The 21,359-nt window shown below is 36.2% G+C and overlaps 1 protein-coding gene across 1 annotated transcript; it reads right to left on the reverse strand.

The window, feature by feature from the left end:
• Positions 1-1,893: 1,893 nt before the first annotated feature.
• LOC125646424 (1,4-alpha-glucan-branching enzyme-like) lies at positions 1,894-14,144 on the reverse strand. Its single transcript, XM_048872692.2, has 15 exons — positions 13,989-14,144; positions 13,236-13,405; positions 13,006-13,121; positions 10,610-10,726; positions 8,284-8,428; positions 7,284-7,374; positions 6,940-7,149; positions 6,174-6,289; positions 5,576-5,706; positions 5,321-5,419; positions 4,825-5,107; positions 4,505-4,689; positions 4,110-4,243; positions 3,750-3,867; positions 1,894-2,354 (listed from the first exon to the last, which is right to left on the reverse strand). The coding sequence occupies exons 1-15, from the start codon at positions 14,084-14,086 to the stop codon at positions 2,307-2,309; spliced, it is 2,061 nt and encodes a 686-aa protein (XP_048728649.2). The 5' UTR covers positions 14,087-14,144; the 3' UTR covers positions 1,894-2,306.
• Between the last annotated feature and the right edge of the window lie 7,215 nt (positions 14,145-21,359).

Below are 21,359 nucleotides of genomic sequence, written 5' to 3' on the forward strand. Positions count from 1 at the left end.
TATATACTTTTTTGCAGAAATGCAACAACACACTTTTTGCAGAAAAGGAAATATAACATTTTTCAAAATTTACGGAAAAGTAATACGCCCTTAACTTTACCATGGAAATTCTAGACTGAACAAGCGTTTCAGCCAACAGAACAAGTTGATGCTTCATCACAGCATCATGCAAAAGAACGAAAGACATTTTACTGTATAAAGTTTGGAGAGTGTAATAATTTTCAAAATTATGAGACATGTTCATAATTTTTATCTTTATGAAATCAACAATTTAAGGAGGAATACCACATCGTCATAATGGCCGACATCCTTTTAAAACACGAATGAAAATATAAATATCAGCAATACAAAGTCTGGTATATTCCTTTAAAATTGTATTGTCTAGCAGGGTAGTTCAGTAGGTTAACGTGTCGATTGCTGATCTGTAGATCATGGGTTCGAGTCTAGCCGGGGTTATTTTTGTTTCATATTACTTTTTAAAATTTCACTTTTATGGTGAATTTTCAGGTGTTATTGCCCCTTAAGGTGGGTCGATCCTCATGTGACTTATCAATATTAATGGTTAGAAATGGAAAAACTGTATTAATTCCACTCAATATAGTTTAATCTAACCAATAACCAAAGAAAATGTGTATGTTGCCACCCTTTTAAAGATGTCAGACATACTAAAACAGAAGCATATATCAACATAAAAAAATCACACATTTTCGTTTAACAGAATGATGAAAATTAATAAAAACTTGTTGAAATGACAGATTTTAAATGTCCACAGTTCAAGAAATCTGATAATTCATAGATATATAAAAATTAATGTGGGTATTGGTGAAATCATTGTGTCATAGATAGGCAATAGAGGAAATTCCAGCATAGGAGTTATTGCCCTTGAAAACATTTTTAAAATTATGAATAATTGATTATCTATGGAAAATAAAAACTTTTTCAGTATCAAAAGTTTACCAATTTTTTTATTTTATTCAGTGAATAAAATTTCTGTGAAAGATATATTTCAATCATGTGCAAAATTTAATTAAATAAAGATTTTGCAAAAACCTATGATGTCAAATGAGGATCGATCAACCTTAAGCAATACCCAGGCATCATATAAATATACAGTCTCGTGGGGATACGGGTTAGAATAGGTCCTCAGTACCCCTTGCTTGTTGTAAAAGGCGACTAAATGGGGTGGTCCTTCGGATGAGACCGCAAAAACCGAGGTCCTGTGTCACAGCAGGTATGGCACGATAAAGATCAATCCCTGCTCGAAGACCATAAGCGCCAAGCATATAGGCCTAAATTTTCAGCCCTTCACCGGCAATGGTGACGTCTCCATATGAGTGAAATATTCTCGAGAGGGACGTTATACAATAGTCAATCAATATAAATATACTATACAAGAGGCTCATGGCATTAAATATTAAAGCAATACCCAGGCATTATATAAATACAAAAGGAATTAAATTTGGTGATTTTGAACTTTTAATCAACTTCATAATAGCACTGCACCAAAATAATGCACTCTATGGTATCCAATCTGCACAAGCTGAATTCCATGTTGGTTTTTCAACTTTCAGAATGTGACTAAATGGAACCAATGCTAAGGGGCCAAACAGATTGATTGATTGGCGCCACACTCGACAATTTTTCAGTTATATGGTAGCGCCCAGTTTTTATTGGTGGAAGAGAGAACCCAGATACAATGTACCTGGGAAGAGACCACTGACCTTCCGAAAGTAAACTGGGAAACTTTCTCACTTACCGGTGCGAGAGGGATTCGAACCTGTGCCAAGCAGAGGTGAGAGGCAGTGTGATTTGAGCGCAATGCTCTAACCACTACACCACGGAGGCCCCCATATGATACTGATCCTTTCTAAAGAATTAGGACATAACATCAAAGAAAATGTATTCAATTTATTAGATCATGTTTTATAAACATACAACAACCTAGTAACTTGGGCATGCATCAGCATTAAATGTATCACTCGCAACAGAATCAACATGCAAATAAAATGTTTAAAGATAACAAGTCTGGCACCCGGTGCCAAAATGGATACTGGAAGACATACGGACGAAGCATGAGTGTTGTAAACTATGTCTCTTCAAAGCCTACACACTTTTACCTATATTTTCTCCCTAAATAAGAAAGGCTACATGAATAATTGAGATTATTTTTTTATAAGAATGCCTGTGAGATGAAGCACACGAGATAATCACGCTCCAGCATTGGGGACAGTTGTACTGTCCAAGTTCAATGACCTCTGGCCATCCGGCAAAGTCACATTGGGTTAATACTACTCATCAGGTCAAGGTCAGTCTACTTTTGCAAGGACAAATGCAGATCGACATGGAATGTACACCTGTAATAAAGTAATCATAAATGTACACCTGTAATGAATTCAACACATGTATCTCTACAAAGTAAATATACACCAATAATAAATTAAACATGCATGTATTTTTACAAATTAAATGTACACCTGTAATAAATTATACATGTATCTCTACAAAGTCAATGAATCTGAGATTTATCATTGTAAAGTCACATTCATAGTTGCAGTAGAATATATTTTATAATTATTTTTTTCTTTTTCAAAAAAAGTTGGAAGTTTAAGTTTAGGCCAAAATAAAAAATGTGTCTCCAATTTCATTCTTTAAAAGTTGGGTAGGTAGGTAAATCATATTTTTGCAACATTTCTAACATTGTGCAAGTTTGCCAACACAAACATTCTGTCCCATCTTGAATGAATTGGACCACAGGAATCAGCAGTTTCATCAATAAAGTTTGTTATGTAAACAACAACCACTGAGCTTCATGACTGTAGCATCAAAAACACAACAGCACGTAATTGTGTGTCCCACCTGATTTTTAGTAACCCCCCCCCCCCCCCCCATCCCCCATTTAATTGCTGTCATTGACCCTAAAATCTAACATCCACAACATCTCGAATAGAGTCAATCGCCATGAGGATCGTGTGATGTCACATCAATTGCTACTGAAATATCACAGTTGAATTTTTATATATGTATGTAAAACATCTTGAACTGTTTGTGTTTGCAAATTTTTCATAAGCAATAGTTTAGTTGTAATCGGTTTAAAAGAACGTAAAGTTTACTTATTTAATGACTGATTTGTTTGAATTATAGGCATATAGGGAGGTTGCAGACCTTTATTGATAAAAAAAACTGCCGACTCCGAAGTTGAGCAGGATGCTTTAAAGTTTTTTGTTAACGGAGCCATCATGATATTTGTTGAAAAGTCATCATATATGATCACAATTGCCATATTTTTATTGCCAACATGCTACTAGGCAAACAATTCATGCTTATTTATTCGAAATCTTAGTTTTAGATACGCTCTTAATACCTTAATGTATACATTACTCATACCGCTTTTAAACATTTTGACGATCAAAATGGAAATCGGAAACTAGAACATGAAAAGAAAAAAACTGATTTAAAATTTCCAAAATTTTATTTTTACATCCTCAAAAAATTCTTGGGGTCAGTGAAAAAAATGGAAGCAGGGTCGGGAAATGGAAAACATACATTTATCTTTAATATTTTGGCCTTAGCCAATATCTAGTTTTAATGACTTCAAAGTGATATGCAGGCATTTGCCCTTTTGTCTACATATGGATAAGTCGCTGTTCTCATTAAATGATACATCAAACCAAACATCTTGCCATGATGGACAAATACTACTGAAGTGAGGAAGTCTGACGACTGCTGGGAGAGGGCGGGCGGGTACTTACAAGCAATGAGCACCTTCTGTTGTCCCACGGATCATCTGAGGTAAAGAAATCTACTGAGTGATCTAAACGTTTGTGTCCGCCATAATTCTCAGCATCCGTGTCTAGTACAACCTTGTATCTGACCTCATTAAGGATCAGAAATTCATATCTTGTTTACCTTCCACTAATCAACATAAATTCATATCTCGTTTACCTTCCACTAATCAACATAAATTGCGATATAAATGGATGTGTTGTCACGATCTTTCAGAAATTTTCCAGTAAATCTAAACTAAAATGCTGAAAAGCACACACTATAAAATTGGAGTCTACAGAGAAACTTAACAAACTGATTACAAATCCTATTTTCCAGAAGGATACTTTCCAGGAACATTGACCCCTATCTTGTAGTCTGTGTAGCTCTGGGATGGATGCCAGTTGAATACAAACACTAACTTATCTGCCCGGTCAAACACTATTACTTTGTCACCCTCGTGCTTGCGGGAAACGTAGTTCTGTAAAAAGAAAATCACACTCAATAGAATTTCTATCAATCAGTAAATGAAAACCTGTAAATTACATTATTCAATGAAAACATTTTTGAAAAAAAGTAATTCCTAATATGCTCTTCCTACCAAAGCGCTGCGCCTCCACAAAGTTCAATGAGTGAACAATGTATAAAAGGACCTCTCACATTTCATTCAAAGTAAGGTTAGACAACAATGAACCATTTATAAGCAGAAATCACATCCCACGACAAAATTCCCCTGACAAACCTGTGGATGGCTAAGCCAGCCATATTTCATTTCAACATGCATCATGTCTTTATCAAACTGGTTGAGGAACTTGTATTTCAGTAGATCATTGTCTGCTAGGTTAAACTGTCGTCTGCAGTAGTGATAGCTCGAGTTGTTACCTGCCCTTGGAAAGTCCAGCCATTCTGGGTGGCCAAATTCATTTCCTATAACAAAAAAAACAACACATAGATTTATAAAGTTCATATTCAAAGCAAAGACTGCACAAACACCCCTCATCCTCCCATTTACTTACAAATAACAAGTACTTGTTGTGAGGGATTAATTAAAGTGCCACCTACCTATAAAGGTAAGATATCCCTCTCCTCCCAGTCCCATGGTGATAAGTCGGATCATTTTATGGAGAGCCATACCTCTGTCTATAATAAGACTGGGTGGTGACAGAGTGGACATATGAGTGTACATTTCTTTGTCCATCAGCCAGAAGGCAATGGTCTTGTCACCCACTAGGGCCTGGTCATGACTCTCTGCGTATGCGATGCACTTCTCACCGTATCGTCTGTTGGATAATGTGTGACAAATCCTTCCCATTTCCCACTGGTCATCTGAGATCTCTTTCAAGTGCTGTGAGAGATATGTAGGGTGTATACAATAGAGAGAAACACTTCTCTAATCAGTAAAAAACTCTAAAAATCTATCAAGGTAGACTATTTGCATATGATTCAAGTCCAACAACTTTGAAAATGCAATTGAAATCTGTTACAATTTTTTTTTTAAAAATAAATAATTTACAACACACAAATTCCTTTAATCTAGGACTTTAATACATTTTCTCACTTTGATCCACATGTCAGGTAGAGCCATGGCGAGGCGGTAGTCGAACCCCATCCCTCCTTCCTCTATGGGACGACACAATGCGGGCATCCCAGATACTTCCTGAAACATTCAATAACATTCGCCATGGATACAATATGTTTTTCCAAATTCATACATAACATTGTTTTGCGTTAATATTTACATATTGAACATCAGAGATCTAATGCTTCCTGTCACATTAACTACCAAAACTCAGTGTACATCGTTTTCATTTACCTCAGCTATTGTAATCACAAAGTCTGGGTAGAGAGAACGCAGCATTTGATTGGACAACATGAGGTAGACTAGAGAATCCGTGTCAGTGTTCAATCCGAAATATTCCCCGTAATCCCCACTAAATCCATGACCTTCAAACACACCGAGAAATCCTCTTATTAAAATCTGTTCATCAATAAACAAAACAAAAAAATATACAATACTTAATAAATAATAGCATCCCCTCATAGCTAGGTATATCTATAAATGCTGCAATATCGAACCCAGCATTACGCAATTAATCACAAGTACACCATTGTATTCCCTGGTACAAACTCTGTTACAACGAACTAATCATTGTCTAGAAATGCCTTGGTGACCATCATCTATAGAATTTATGTCACAAATTTCAAATAATTCTAAACTTTCAATGTTTCCAAATAAAGTAAATTTACAGTGCATTGTTATTGCTAGTATGATTCAATATTTCACTGAAATACGCATGGAATCCTACAGACTGAAAATGTACTCGCGCAGCCTGTTCCTGGTCTCCCGACCTGTGCTCTGCTGGCGACACTCGTTATCTACTGATAATTAAATGTCATTACGATGAACCTACCCATCCCATGAGTATGATATAACATGGAGGTTACTCCGTCAAATCTAAAGCCATCAAATTTATATTCCTCAATCCACCATCTTAGATTGGACAGCAGGAACCGTAGAACTTCCCACCTGTAAACAGTAAACAGCTGTCAGGTTACGTGTTCCCTCTGTTACAGAACTTTTCTCACCATTCTGTGGCATTTTTTATCATTGACAGAGCCATACATTGTCCTAAACTCCAAAATACACAATCTATATACATGTAAATATAAACATTTCATTGCCATTACCAAACAAAACAATGTTACGGTGTGGGTAGTTGTATGTTCATGTATACCACATATTCGAAAGTTAGTTTTACCAAACATTCTTTTAATTGCGAAGGCAGTTAAGACTTTATCTTCAACAAATCAGCATTGTTAATTTCAACAAGAAAAAAAGAATTGAAACTCCCCAATTCAATTTTTCGAATTGTAGGCTGAGAATCATTACTGGCCGACTTTTATTCAATATATGCATTTCGAATTGCTGGCAAGAACAGCTGCTCATGTAAACATGCTTGTTGTGAATAAAGTCACAAAGCTTAGATGCTTTTTACAGTGTACTCAAATTGAATTGGCCCTACTTCTTTTTGCGAGTTTGGAATAATGCAAAATCACACACAAATAATTTGGGACAGAATTTAAAAAGTTTCACTGCAATATCAGTCTGATACTCAGACAGATTTTGTTTACACATTTACTTTTGTAAATACTTTGTTAGTAGACTGCCCCACCTACTCAGTATAATTAAAGAGTCTAGAATCCCATAAATCATGGTTTCCTCTCCCTCCACCATGGAAGAAACAGGAGTCTGTTCCATCAAACTGGTTCAGCCCATCCACCACGTTCTTTGAGGCGTGACTATGTACCATGTCCAGTAACACTGTGATCCCATTAGCGTGGGCGGCGTCAATCATCTCCTTCAACTCATCAGGAGTACCATAACGACTGAACAGAGAGTGAAATTCAAATTCAAGTATTGATAGCTATTCCATTCCAATTTTGGGTTCGATGCCAAAATGTAAAATCCAGTAGTGTGGGTTTTTTTTACCTTGATGGAATGTTTGACAACTAAAATATACCTAGAGGCAGCAAAGAAGCTGGTGACTTGATATCCAAAGCTGGCATAATAAGCGTGCTCCATGATGGCCATCATCTGTATAGCATTGTAGCCTAATCCAAACAAAATTAACACAAAACTGAAAATACAGTGTTATTAAGAGATTATTGTATAAATATATTTACATTATGTTAAACCTACAAATCCATTTAAACACTTGTCTTAAGCCTCACTGTATAGGTCAACAGATATCAGACAATGCTACAAGTCACAGACAGGGTTAAACAGACAGGGTTACACAGACAGGGTTACACACACAGACAGGGTTAAACAGACAGGGTTAAACAGACAGGGTTACACAGACAGGGTTACACACACAGACAGGGTTAAACAGACAGGGTTAAACAGACAGGGTTACACAGACAGGGTTACACAGACAGACAGGGTTAAACAGACAGGGTTAAACAGACAGGGTTATACACACAGACAGGGTTATACACACAGACAGGGTTAAACAGACAGGGTTACACAGACAGGGTTAAACAGACAGGGTTACACAGACAGGGTTAAACAGACAGGGTTACACAGACAGGGTTAAACAGACAGGGTTACACAGACAGGGGTTACACAGACAGGGTTACACAGACAGGGTTACACAGACAGGGTTAAACAGACAGGGTTACACACACAGACAGGGTTAAACAGACAGGGTTACACACACAGACAGGGTTAAACAGACAGGGTTACACAGACAGGGTTAAACAGACAGGGTTACACAAACAGACAGGGTTACACAAACAGACAGGGTTACACACACAGACAGGGTTACACAGACAGGGTTAAACAGACAGGGTTACACAGACAGGGTTAAACAGACAGGGTTACACAGACAGGGTTACACAAACAGGGTTACACAGACAGGGTTACAATCTCACTACTTAATGGTGAGTGGTCTATATAAATAAAGACAAATAAGATTTTAACAACCTTTATTCATTATTGAAAACTTCCTCGAGATTTACCTAACTTCTTGATCCTTGGTATAACATTCTGTGTAAACTCTTTGTATGTTGCAATTTTTCCTTCCCATGATGCAATTCCTACATGTGACTCATATATCCTCAAGTTGTCCGATTTCTTTGGATGAGGATGTTGGAATTTGTATCTCTGATAAAAGATTAAAACAGCCTTAGTACAATGCTCGTCCAATGAAAGATCTTCAGGTTCAGTAAATGTACATAATATTATTTACAATTACTATAAAGTTCAGAATTTAATTTTGTGTCTGGTGTGAGGAAATGGTCCAGTTTTCAGATATAAACAATTGACTTTAATATTGTCCCATCTTATCCAACCGTATTGAAGAACTTAAAGTAATTCCACCCTCCTGTGATGTCATCAGATTTTGCAAAATCAATGATTTATTTAGATTTATGCATGATAGAAACATAAATTTTGTTGGAGTCTTTTCCTGTAGTTGTTGTAAAAAGTCTTGTTAAATGTAAACAAGAGATGTTTGTAAAACACATATGCCCCCTAAAATTGAAAAGGGTTATACACACACATCATTTAATTGAGAGTAGTATCATCAATTCAAAATATTGAGCAGACAATATTTTCCTTTGTCAAGAGTGGATTGACCATGTGACCTAAAAATCAATAGGGGTCATCAACTCCTGAAGATGTACCAGTGTACATGTACCAAGTTTGATATCTGTCAAGCAAAGGGTTCTCAAGATATTGAGTGGACAGTATATTCCTATGTCCAGTTTGACCCTTGACCTTTGACTACACGACCTCAAAATCAATAGGTGTCATCTTCTCCTGATGATGTACCAGTGTACCAAGTTTGATGTCTGTCAAGCAAAGGGTTTTCAAGATATTGAAAGAACAGTACATTCCTATGTCCTGTTTGACCTTGACCTTTGACCACGTGACCTCAAAATCAATAGGGGTCATCTTCTTCTGAAGATGTACTGGTGTAAGAAGTTTGATGTCTGTCAAGCAAAGAGTTCTCTAGACACTGAATGGTCAGTATATTCCTATGCCCAGTTTGACCCTTGACCTTTGACCATATGACCTCAAAATCAATAGGGGTCATCTACTCCTTAGAATGTACCAGTGTGCCAAGTTTGATGTCTTTCAAGCAAAGGGTTCTCAAGATATTGAGCAGACATTATATTCCAATGTACAGAGTAGATTGACCCTTGACCTTTGACCTGAAAAACAATAGAGGTCCTCTTCTACTCATAACCAACCCACATATGAAATATCATTATCATCAAGTGAATGGTTCTCAAAATATTGAGCGGACAACATGTGGTCTACCGACCGACCAACAGGTGCAAACCAATATGCCCCTCTTCTTTGAAGGGGGGCATAAATATTTCAAAAGTCTAAATTATAGATGAATAATCAATGATACTTTTCAAAATATTGAATCCAAGGGCAATAAATCTGTTTTTATTGATTTCTTTATCAAGTCTATAATGCAATAGATTTATTTTATTTTTTACAGACATTTTGTATATTTTTGTGAAGATACAGTTTCATGAAATTGTTATGAATGCTACTATATCGTCATAACCAGTTTTGAATGGAATTTTGATAACGCTGTTTAAGGAAAATTGCAATTTTCTGCCGTGATATATGATTCTGTTTATGTACGTCTCACATCTTAAAAAGTGTGATGACCTCTGTATTTTATTTGTTAATTTGTTAGTTTTAACTCTAATGAATGGAAATAAATAAACATTTTAAACTTGTATCAAATAAAACTGCAAGTATGGAGTTACCTTAAGTTTGACTTACTATTGTTTGCTGGGGAGAGTCTCAGAATTTCATGTATGACTCACTATCGTTATCTGGGGAGGATCCTACAACTTTGATTCTGACTAACTACCGTTTCCTGGGGAGGATCCCACAACTTACATTCTGACTTACTATTGTTATCTGGGGAGGATCCCACAACTTACATTCTGACTTACTATTGTTATCTGGGGAGGATCCCACAACTTACATTTTGACTTACTATTGTTCTCTGGGGAGGATCCCACAACTTACATTTTGACTTACTATTGTTATCTGGGGAGGATCCCACAACTTACATTTTGACTTAGTATTGTTATCTGGGGAGGATCCCACAACTTACATTTTGGCTTACTATTGTTATCTGGGGAGGGTCCCACAACTTACATTCTGACTTACTATTGTTATCTGGGGAGGATCCAATGACTTACATTCTGACTTACTATTGTTATCTGGGGAGGATCCCACAACTTACATTTTGACTTACTAACATTACCTGGGGAGGATCCAATGACTTATATTCTAACGTACTACCATTACCTGGGGAGGATCCCAGAAGACTTGGTCGTAAGCTTTGGTGCTGTCTGGTTGGGTGACGTAACTAGCCCATGGACACAGGCGATCAACGAGTTCTCCTGATTTAGTTTTAATCACTAACTGAAATTGAAGTAAAACAGATGAATTATACTATATTAAATGAAGCAATAACTTGGTAACATTGTTACCATGATCATCAGAAGATTTATAGCTTAAATTCAAAACAAAAAATCCACTTATTGAAATGCATGTCCATGTAACAAGAGTCTAGCTTTAATGCACAGAGTTCTTGAAACTGTCGGACCTCTGGCTTGGACGGACATTTTTAAAAAGGAACCATTAAAAACATTATTATTGTCCATCTTAGGGACAACCCAAAACCGTAACATTGTCAGAATTCTTAATCTTCAATATAGTCTGAGAATTTTGACTCTGTCCTAAAATTTTGTATTTTTTTTAATTTGTCTGCGTCTTTCCAATTTCTACATAAATCGTAGTTTGTAAAGCATGTGATATCTTAGTGGTCTATTAAATATTCTACTGTGTCGGTCAAGGGGAAAGAAGCTCATAAAGACAATGATATGACATGAAAGAAAAGGAAAAGCACCCTGAATATAGTGGGTAAGAATATGTACCGGTATTAATGAAATTGTTAAAACATGTCACTGAACAGTGTATTTCCTGATGTGTTTTTTGTTTAAGGTCCTACAGGAAACTGATGGATTCTGCATGCATTTTCTGCATGTTGATAAAACAGCTTCCTTTTAACGAGCAGTTCACCCTTTTCCACTACATCTGTTACTCTATGTTGAACAAATTGAAAAAACTCTATCTGCAAATCAAATCCTTTTCTAAGACATCCTTCTATTGTATCTATTGTGAGGCATATATTGCTTGCCTTTACGGTAGTTTGTTTACAAGTCAGCTGTAGTTTTCATGATATTTTGAAGGAATTTGAAGCTGGTCCATTCATTCATCAGATCAGATGTTCTCTAAAACTGATCATCCATTTATTTAAAATCCAGCCCATACATTCATCAGATCAGATGTTCTCTAAAACTGACCATCCATTTATTTAAAATCCAGATTCTATATTTACCTAGGAAGAATAAAAGAACCAAACATGCTGTAGGTTGCACCTAAACCTGAGCATTGCCATGTGAAGGTGTAGGAGTGATTGCCCCTATTCTGATAATATTTATTTTTGTTTACAACAAAATATGTTGCTGCTCAAGATATGCTTCATCACAAAACTTTGAGTAAGTATTTTCCAAGGTTCAACAAGTTGAATTTGTGGGGAAATGGTTTATAATACCCCAAATTTCAGTTTAACATAATCATCTCGTACAAATATGGGATGAAACAGATAACATGATGTCACTCATCAAATTGAACTCATTAATCTGAGAATTAATTACATTTCGTCTAGAAGTTAGGGAACTCGCTTCATGACTGGAGGGTCCACGCTCACATAATTTATATCAATCAACTTTTGATTAAAGTTTCACTTTTTTGCTATATGGTCCTTCTACAAAAGTGAGCTTGTCCCGAGTTTTCTGGTCCCGGAAACAAAGTGAGCTTGTTCGAGTTTTCTGGTCCCGGAGACAAAGTGAGCTTGTCCGAGTTTTCTGGTCCCGGAGACAAAGTGAGCTCGTCCGAGTTTTCTGGTCCCAGAGACTGACAGGGATCGACATTAACGGTTGTCCGATTGCCCAAGGCAAGTGAAAACCCAGTTTGGACAAGTGAAACTCAATATACACTTGCCCGATGGGGCAAGTGGTTATTTAAGTATGAAATGTGATTATTATAATAATTGTGTTAAGCTTGATGAATATCAAATATTATAACGTAATGTCCAACTCCATATGCTGTTTTCTTTACCAAATTGTCAGATTACAGCAAAGGCCCATTCTAGTAGACTGTACTGTATCACCAATTGACAGAGAGAGATAATTAGAGTTACTGGTTGACAGGCTTATTATCATTAGAGTCTAAAATATTTCGAACAACTAAGTTTTTCATTCGGACAAGTAAAACTTTGAGTTTAATTGCCCAAGGGGCAAGTAAGAAGAAAAGTTAATGTCTACCCCTGACTGAGAACAATCACCAATGGCCACATCAACCCTAAGACGTTTGATTTCTGCAAAAGCAGCCGGCATTAAAAGTGAAAGTGTTAAAGTCAGAGGTCTCCCAAAAAAGACCTTAAATATGGAGGTCCCATGTCACAATAGACATAAACATGATTACAGCCCCGAGCATTAGGCATCTAGTTCAAAATTGTGGCACTTCATCTACAACCATTTATGCCCATGTTATGAGTAAAAGATTCTTGAATGTGATGTAAAACCAAAACAAACAAAAAATGGTATGATATAAATTTGACATTTACCCAACTGTACCTTTATCTTACTATTGTGGGGTACTGGACAGGAACCATCAGAGTTTGGTGGGATCTTCAACTCCCATTTTCCAAATTCTCCTTTTGTAAATGAATACCGAGTCTGGTTCCAGCCATCTGAAAACCATAGTTACAGGTCATTTTGGTTCGTAAAATGTTAAAAGAAGCACATAAATCATGAATGCATCTATGACATTTAATAAGGCAAATAATACTAGAGAAGAAACTGACTAAATTCGCCTCTAAGGAAGACTCCCTCAGCCCCTGGTGCCCATTCCTTCATGTAGATTCCATTGTCAGATGTCCGGTGTATACCAAATGATTCGTACCCTCTCGTAAATTTATCATATCCTCCTTCATTTTGTTCAATGGCCTTTTGCAAATTGCAGAAACATCCATATCTATAAAATATATTTTACCCTTTAAGATAATGCAATGAAGCATTAAAGTTCAACTTATGTTATTATATGTAGTAAAATTTGGGAGGAAAATAAGATAATTTTTTTTTTTAAATTAAAGTACAAATTTTCTTGTTTCTTTTCTTGATCTTTTTTTTTTAAAAAAATGATTTTTTTTATGAAATAAATCTACACTGTGTAACTAATAAATTGGATGACGTTACTTATACCATCTCTTTTTCTTAGTGCAAGCACATTGTAATGCTCAGAAACTGTCAAGGGCAATTTCATTAGTGGTTAGCATGGTAGAGCAATTAGGCTTACAAGTTACTGTATGATTATTTTTATAAAGAATGAACTTTAATTGATTTCCTATGTAAAAACTATATTGTATTCACAGCATCAAAGAAAAGCAATAGAAAGTTTCATATGACGAATAAGATATTTTCTGATGCATAGCTTAAAAGGCTCATGCATCAGCATCTGATCATGCTTCTCACACGGCCTCAGTGTTGCACTTGGACAGACCTGGCAACGCTGACAGGTGCGCGGGGAAATCATGCATCCCGTAAATAAATCACCTTACCTTCTTTTTATCTCTGTTTCAAAATTTCTGAGGTATGGATCAATGTCAAGCAAGTTCTGGAGCCTCGGCGGCGATGCAGTGGTATCTACGTCTCCCATGTTTCACCTTCACCTACTTCGACTTCCTTCGGAACTCATCTGGAATTGTCGAAGAAAATCAACTTGGGTCATGCTAAAATACGAATCTTCTCAGAATTTAACACGAGTTGCTGTATTTGGTGTAATTATTACTCACAAATTTACATTTCATCATATTAGTAAGAATCAGGTTTATCAATTTCAATATTTTGTCAATTCACGGTGTTCATCTGATCCCGATCAAAGTTGACAGTTTAAGAGGTCCATGGGCCACATCGCTAACTTGTTCAGTTGCATGCACATTAAAATTAGGACTAGGAGGAATTAATAATATCAAATTAAAACAAAATCAAATATGGATGGAAAGTGGAGGATATGTAAAATGATATTTTTTTTAAATTGAAAAGTTCTAAATTTACCTCATTTAGTGATTTTGCTTTTGTTTGTTTGTTGTTGGGCTTTTTTTTTTTTTTTTTTTTTTCTTCTTCTTGTTTGTTTGTTTTAGTTGAAAGTAATGTGGAAAAGGGGTAGTTTTTTTTTTAATGCTAGACTCGACCGCACGAACTACAGATCAACAGTCGACACATAAACCTAACTAGACGATACATGTCTCTCTCTCTCTCTCTCTCTCTCTCTCTCTCTCTCTCTCTCTCTCTCTCTCTCTAGCCGACCAAACCTACTAAATGAGGACGTCCTCACAATGTGTAGAAGATAATACACATATATATTATTCTAAAGGCAAAAAAGTACTATGTTAGGTATAGCTATAGGGATACCTATAAAAGTTTATCTAATACTCTCTTTTGGATTATGAAAAAAAGGTTTTTTGAGAGAGAATATTAGTAAGGACATGTCCTCACTCAACTTGTCCTCACTAAGCTAATATTTTGTATCTATACATCTTTCACATGCTGTAGGTCACACTTATGAGGACGTAATTGTGAGGACATTTATTTGTCCTCATAGTGCAATTCTTGTCCTCACAACGTCTGTCCATTGGTTGAAATTTGTCCCCACTTTACACGTTTTACTCTCTCTCTCTCTCTCTCTCTCTCTCTCTCTCTCTCTCTCTCTCTCTCGGTCGCTCTCTCTCTCGCTCGATATAGCTAGTTAGCTATTTGTCTAACCTAGGTAGCACTAAAAATGACCAACGACATGAACAATATGAAATTGTCAAATTTTCGGGATGACCTGTTCCTTCTTCAGTCTTCAGGGCGCGAGAATATTTACATAGAAAAGAAAACTACCCAAAAAATGCAAACTAACAATAAAACTTTAAACTACAAATCCTGATCCATGTGACACACAGAACGTCTACATAGAGAAATTAGCGAGTGTAATAGGGGACAATAAAAAAGTCTGTTGAACTGAACTGATTAACTCCTATAGAAAACGTAAAAACAAAACAAAACACCAAAAAAAAAAAAAAAAAAAAAAAACACAGAGAACGGGTTACCTAATCAGTACGATTATAATTATTGCTCTCATATATTAATTCAACACTTTTTGTATGAGGAATCAATCTTTTAATGAGAGCTTAAATAGAAGATACAGCTGTATCTCTAATATAGTTGCTCTTTCTAAACAAAGGATAGTTGGGGGAGGGTGTTGACTTCACAATTTTGTCTTGAAATTCTTGACAAGTAATTTTTTTAATCGTGGGAAGGCGGTAATGGCCCGGGTTTATATCTTTCAGTGCAATTCATCGATTAAATTTTACATTTCCACTACCATTCATGATAATGCTACTTTAAAAAAAGGGGGGGGAACCAACCTGTCTAGATAGATCGACCTCTGCACGTAAAGATAACTTTGCATACAATAATAAAAGGAGCAGACCCATTGTTGCTACGTGCTTGATTATTTTTTCAAAAAAAAATTTGCGTTCATATTTGAGTAAGTGCAAAGCAAGAAGAGCTGTACGTTGATTTACACAAAATAAATATTCAAAAGATTGAATCATAAAACATATTTCAACAGATATATTACACCAAAGATACGAGGAAATTATTTCGCACTCGATGTACAAGTATTTTTTTCCAGTATGAAATGATAAGTTAATGATGTACATGCGTTGGATGCACATGTGACTTCAGGCATATCTAATTGTGTTTTAGTTGTCGGAAATATTTATAAAAAATAATAATGAAGAATTGCTGATATACTAAGGACATCCTAATTCTGATCTAATGAAGTCGAGGGGAAAATCACACTTGTGGACTGAAATTTCTCTGATAATTCTCGGTCACAGAATCTGTCTCTATAAATCTGATCGTCTTTCTCTTAAAAAGCGCAATGTTCTGCCGTTTCATACATGTACCTCACAAGTGACTTCAATCCCCCCCCCCCCAATTTTGACAACAACGGTAAAAATTCGCTCGTTCGTGGAAACCTGGCTGCCATGTAATTTCCCGTTCGTGTTTCGTGAGGAAAAACAATATAAATCAGTATATATACACATGTATATCGCAGTATGCTATCTACAAAACTATACATCATTCATTCTTTCAAAGAACATTAAATTTTGACTGTGTCATAAAATCAGCTCTCAGTGTTCAGTGGCAGCACACCTCTCAGTGTCCAGTGGGAGTACACCTCTCAGTGTTCAGTGGGAGCTCAGTGTTCAGTGGGAGCTCAGTGTTCAGTGGGAGCACACCTCTCAGTGTTCAGTGGGAGCACACCTCTCAGTGTCCAGTGGGAATACACCTCTCAGTGTTCAGTGGGAACACACCTCTCAGTGTTCAGTGGGAGCACACCTCCCAGTGTTCAGTGGGAGCACACCTCTCAGTGTTCAGTGGGAGTACACCTCCCAGTGTTCAGTGGGAGCTCACATCTCAGTGTTCAGTGGGAGCACATGGTACTTATTTCGTCAGCGGCAGCACTGCGTGTTTAGGATACATCAGCTGAATTATATGGCAGAAGTCGATGTTCACGTCTTCCGTTCGATGAGTGAAAGACGTGTCTTCACTTTATTAATATTCCTTTACATGTCATTTATTACCGTCATTAAAATGCAGACTCAATATTGAACCTCATATTTTAAAGAAAGATCCATGTTCTTTGAAAAACTGAGGTTTGTAATTATCTTGTAACGCAGCGGTCGCAATCCAATTTACGTAGTTACTGTGCGAGAATATCCATAGTATGTAGAATTAGAGTATACCGTCTCTCTCTCTCTCTCTCTCTCTCTCTCTCTCTCTCTCTCTCTCTCTCCATATATATAAGAGCAATGTTGATTGTATTCAATCAATCAAAGATGACAACTAATTTTACAGGAATGTAAATAAAATTACGTCGCGTTTTTATTTTTATTTATTTGTTTGTTTGTTGTTTTTTGGGTTTTTTTTTAATCTTATGACGCTTAAAACATTGTTGGTTAATGATATATAAAAACGGCTGGGTGGGTGGGTGGTTGGGTAGGTGGGATGGTGGAGGCAGAGAGAGAGAGAGAGAGAGAGAGAGAGAGAGAGAGAGAGAGAGAGAGAGAGAGAAATGTTTTATACTACATGTAGTATTCTGCTGATTGGTTTTATGATTAGGATATAATATATATTGTAGATGTAGCCCCCTGAGAGGTTCTAATCAGTGATTCTTATATTTCTTTCATAATGAAAAACTAGAGATGAAAACATTCCAATTGGACCAGTAATTGAAACGTGTGCACAGCACGTGTCAGTTAATTAAACCACCAATGAATGTTAAAATCCCAGACGGTTTTCACTACGGTTGTTTACCTTTACCAATGTTTGTCAGTTATAATTCTCTATAAAACAAGAAAAGGCATACTAAAGAAGCGTGTTAGCGCTCTGTAAAAAATATGACGCACGAAGCGCTGCAGTTCACAACCTCATGAATTCTCAAGTTCTTATATATCTTATGAATTCTCAAATTCTTGTATATTTCATGTATTCTCAATTTTTCATACTTTTCATGAATTCTCAAGTTTTATATAGCTCATAAATTCTCAAATTTTTATATTTCTCATGTATTCTCAAATTCTTCTATCTCATGTATTCTCATATACGTATACGTCTCAAGAATTCTCAAGTTCTTATATATCGCATGGATTCTCAAATTCTTACATTTCTCATGAATTCTCAAATTTTTATATTTCTCATGTATTCTCAAATTCTTATACATATCTCATGAATTCTCAAGTTCTTATATATCTCAGTATTCTCAAATTTTTATATTTCTCATGGGTTTTCAAGTTTTTATATATTTCTCGTGGATTTTCAAGTTCTTATATATTTCTCGTGGATTTTCAAGTTCTTATATATCTCATGTATTCTCAAATTCTTATACCTACATTCTATAAGAATACTAGCTCTCATTTTGGTGTTGAAATTTTTGTTGTTGCAAAATTGGGATTTACTGTTTCAATGACCGAAAATATAAGATTCATAAACTTTTGTTATTTATAGTTGCGTTAGAAAACCTATCCAGAGGCTCTACGCCTCGGTTGACAATGGTTTTCTCGGGGTGAAAATTTCCAATGTTACCCTCAACTACATGCAATATTTATATAATAACATTGTTTGTTTTGTTTTTTTTTTACATCAAAATAATTTTTTCAAATATGCAGCAAACATTACTTTAAATTCCTATTGTGGATCCACTCTGGTGCTCCAGGGTCATGAAGTTTACATTATAACGCACGATAACACACTCCAACCTACAGCTGTAAATTGTGGCTCTTGGAGATTTATCTAAAATTCCTAAATTTCTAAAAAGACGACTCCCCTATTGTGGCAGTGTCCATCGTCAACTTCCCATATTTGTGTAGAAACATTTCATTACCATCTGCATGTGGTGTTTATGTATTTCAACAGAATCAATACTCTAGAGCATGTTCTGTGCATGATAAATTTTGAATCGAGGTAGGCTACTTACTGTCAAATACGTATGTAAGTCGATGTTACAGGGGTTTCAACCGTCTCGTTTAAAGTCAACATTTTGCGAATTCTATGGTCCTTTTAATGATTTTTAAAATACAAGCTATAACTGGGTCGAATGCTGTCTGACGTGTTTCATACCTATTGTTAGTCCGTTCGTTAATACTGATTTTGACTACAAATTACTCAGTTTACCTGTTAAAGATACAGGACTGTTAAAAAGAGATGCTTTCTCCCCCTAAGCATTGGTATGTCCAGGGGTCCGTGTTTGCCCTTCTCTGAATTTTTTATTCTCTATATGGTACATGAGATTGACCACCCTTCATTATCTTCACTTGTTCATAAAGAAATAAATTAATGTGCTGGCTGATTGGATGGTAGTAAAAAGTCTCTAGATGGAAAGTAAGATCCTTTGAAATATTTTGCAAAATATATCAGACCTTGATATTGATAACACAGAAGTGATATGGACAGAAAGTAAGAAACACAGAGAGTAAAGACTGAGTCAGGGAATGCACGAGAGCGGGGGAAAGACTGAGTCAGGGGATGCACGGGGATGGGGGAAAGACTGAGTCAGGGAATGCACGAGGACGGGGGAAAGACTGAGTCAGGGGATGCACGAGGATGGGGGAAAGACTGAGTCAGGGAATGCACGAGGACGGGGAAAGACTGAGACAGGGGATACACGAGGACGGGGGAAAGACTGAGTCAGGGGATGCACGAGAGCGGGGGGAAAGACTGAGTCAGGAGATGCACGAGAGTGGGGGGAAAGACTGAGTCAGGACATGCATGAGAGCGGGGGAAAGACTTGAGTCAGGAGATGCACGACGACGGGGGGAAAGCACTTTTCAATAACTTGATATTGATGTTGATTTGCAAATAATAATAATAAATAAATAAAAATATTGAGAATATAAGAAATAACAGTGAAAAGTGGAACCACAGAACCATTGCGTACTCCAGTAAGACGTCAAAATTCCCCCAAAGAGTCACTGCGAACTGCGTTCCAAAATCTGAAAGCCCCAAACTCTCCTTCTGCCACAAATAAACCCCATTTTGTTTCATTTCCTAATTCAATGTAGAAATAAAGATATACACAATATTACAAAACTCAGTTGAGAACCTCTTTATAATGCAGCATGGAACCAGTTTTCTGGCGCATATATTTTATAGTTAATAAAAAACTACTAGTATTTTTATAGGCGATGTTACGAAACAATATTGTTTGTGTGAATTATTTATCAAATTCAGGTGGAACTTTTATATCTTTAATCTAGTATGCTGAATGAAGTACATTTCTTTGGTTGTTGTCGTTTTAGTTTCAAGGATTCTTACATTCGTGGAACAGGATTCTTTAATACACAGCGTAACGGAGGCAACACACTTCGATTGATATTTCATTTCGTGGATTAACTTATCAATTTAACGAATATCGATAAAACTACAGATAGCCTATATTGGAGTTTTGGATGCTATCAAAGATAGGCGATAAAGATAAACACTGTTCTGTGAAAAACATAGAACCCAAATACAACCCAGAACTTGTTTTCTCGCCAGGTACATTTTAATCCCAAATAAATAAATTATATTTTAAAAGATAACCAAGAACTAACACGGAAAACCAGAGGGAATTGAATCTTTTATTTGAGTGATGCTGAGTGGAAGAGTATTTTTTATCTTTTTTTGCGTGGATCTCATCTTTGTTAGAGAAAGTAAAAACTCCTATTGCAATAAAAATCAAGCATTTTATCTATAGTGTGAGGTATGCAAAGTATACCCCCTGAAAGTTTTTGCCTATACATATTTTGTTATTACTCCATGTAACTCTTGTCGTATAGTCTGATTGCTTGTATCGTGTTTAGAAGTATAGGCATTGTTTCCTGTAAAGTATTTAACCCAAAGTAATTTGCAGAAGGTCAAGGATTCTCAACATTGCCAAAAATAAAATTATATTGATTGACGGACAAATACGGAGAACTCATGTACTACTGCCTGTCATCTATAATCCAGAATTATAGGCCATATTCCGATGAAAACTTGATCGAAATATCCCCAACCCTGTTTTTACAATTTCCTGATCTCCCTTTGGAACGATGGACGATCCTTCCCTTTCCTTGAACTTCGGTGGGAAATTCAAGAAAATAGAAGTTATCTTAACAGATAGATAAACATTGGTCTCAGGTACTTTTTAGGGGTAAAAGTAGGTCAAAGTTTTCCAGACTTTTTCCTTATGAATACAGGTATTGCCCTAAGATGTTGTCACAACCTACATCCCGGAGAAATACAGGATCAGTTTTCATTTCAACTTGATTGGTGTACAGTGACCTACTTTAGGACTAAAAGTAGGTCAAATAGTTTTCTGGACTTTTTCTCATCATTGATACAGATATTGTACAGAA

Source organism: Ostrea edulis, chromosome 6 (assembly GCF_947568905.1).
Source record: "Ostrea edulis chromosome 6, xbOstEdul1.1, whole genome shotgun sequence".
Lineage (NCBI taxonomy): Eukaryota > Metazoa > Mollusca > Bivalvia > Ostreida > Ostreidae > Ostrea > Ostrea edulis.

Coding starts and splice junctions, on each gene's coding strand:
- LOC125646424 (XM_048872692.2), bottom strand. CDS start 14,086: ATGGGAGACGTAGATACCACTGCATCGCCGCCGAGGCTCCAGAACTTG. Junction 5,108..5,320: donor TACCTGACATGTGGATCAAA/GTGAGAAAATGT, acceptor TATCTCTCACAG/CACTTGAAAGAGATCTCAGA. Junction 4,690..4,824: donor GGGATATCTTACCTTTATAG/GTAGGTGGCACT, acceptor TTTTTGTTATAG/GAAATGAATTTGGCCACCCA.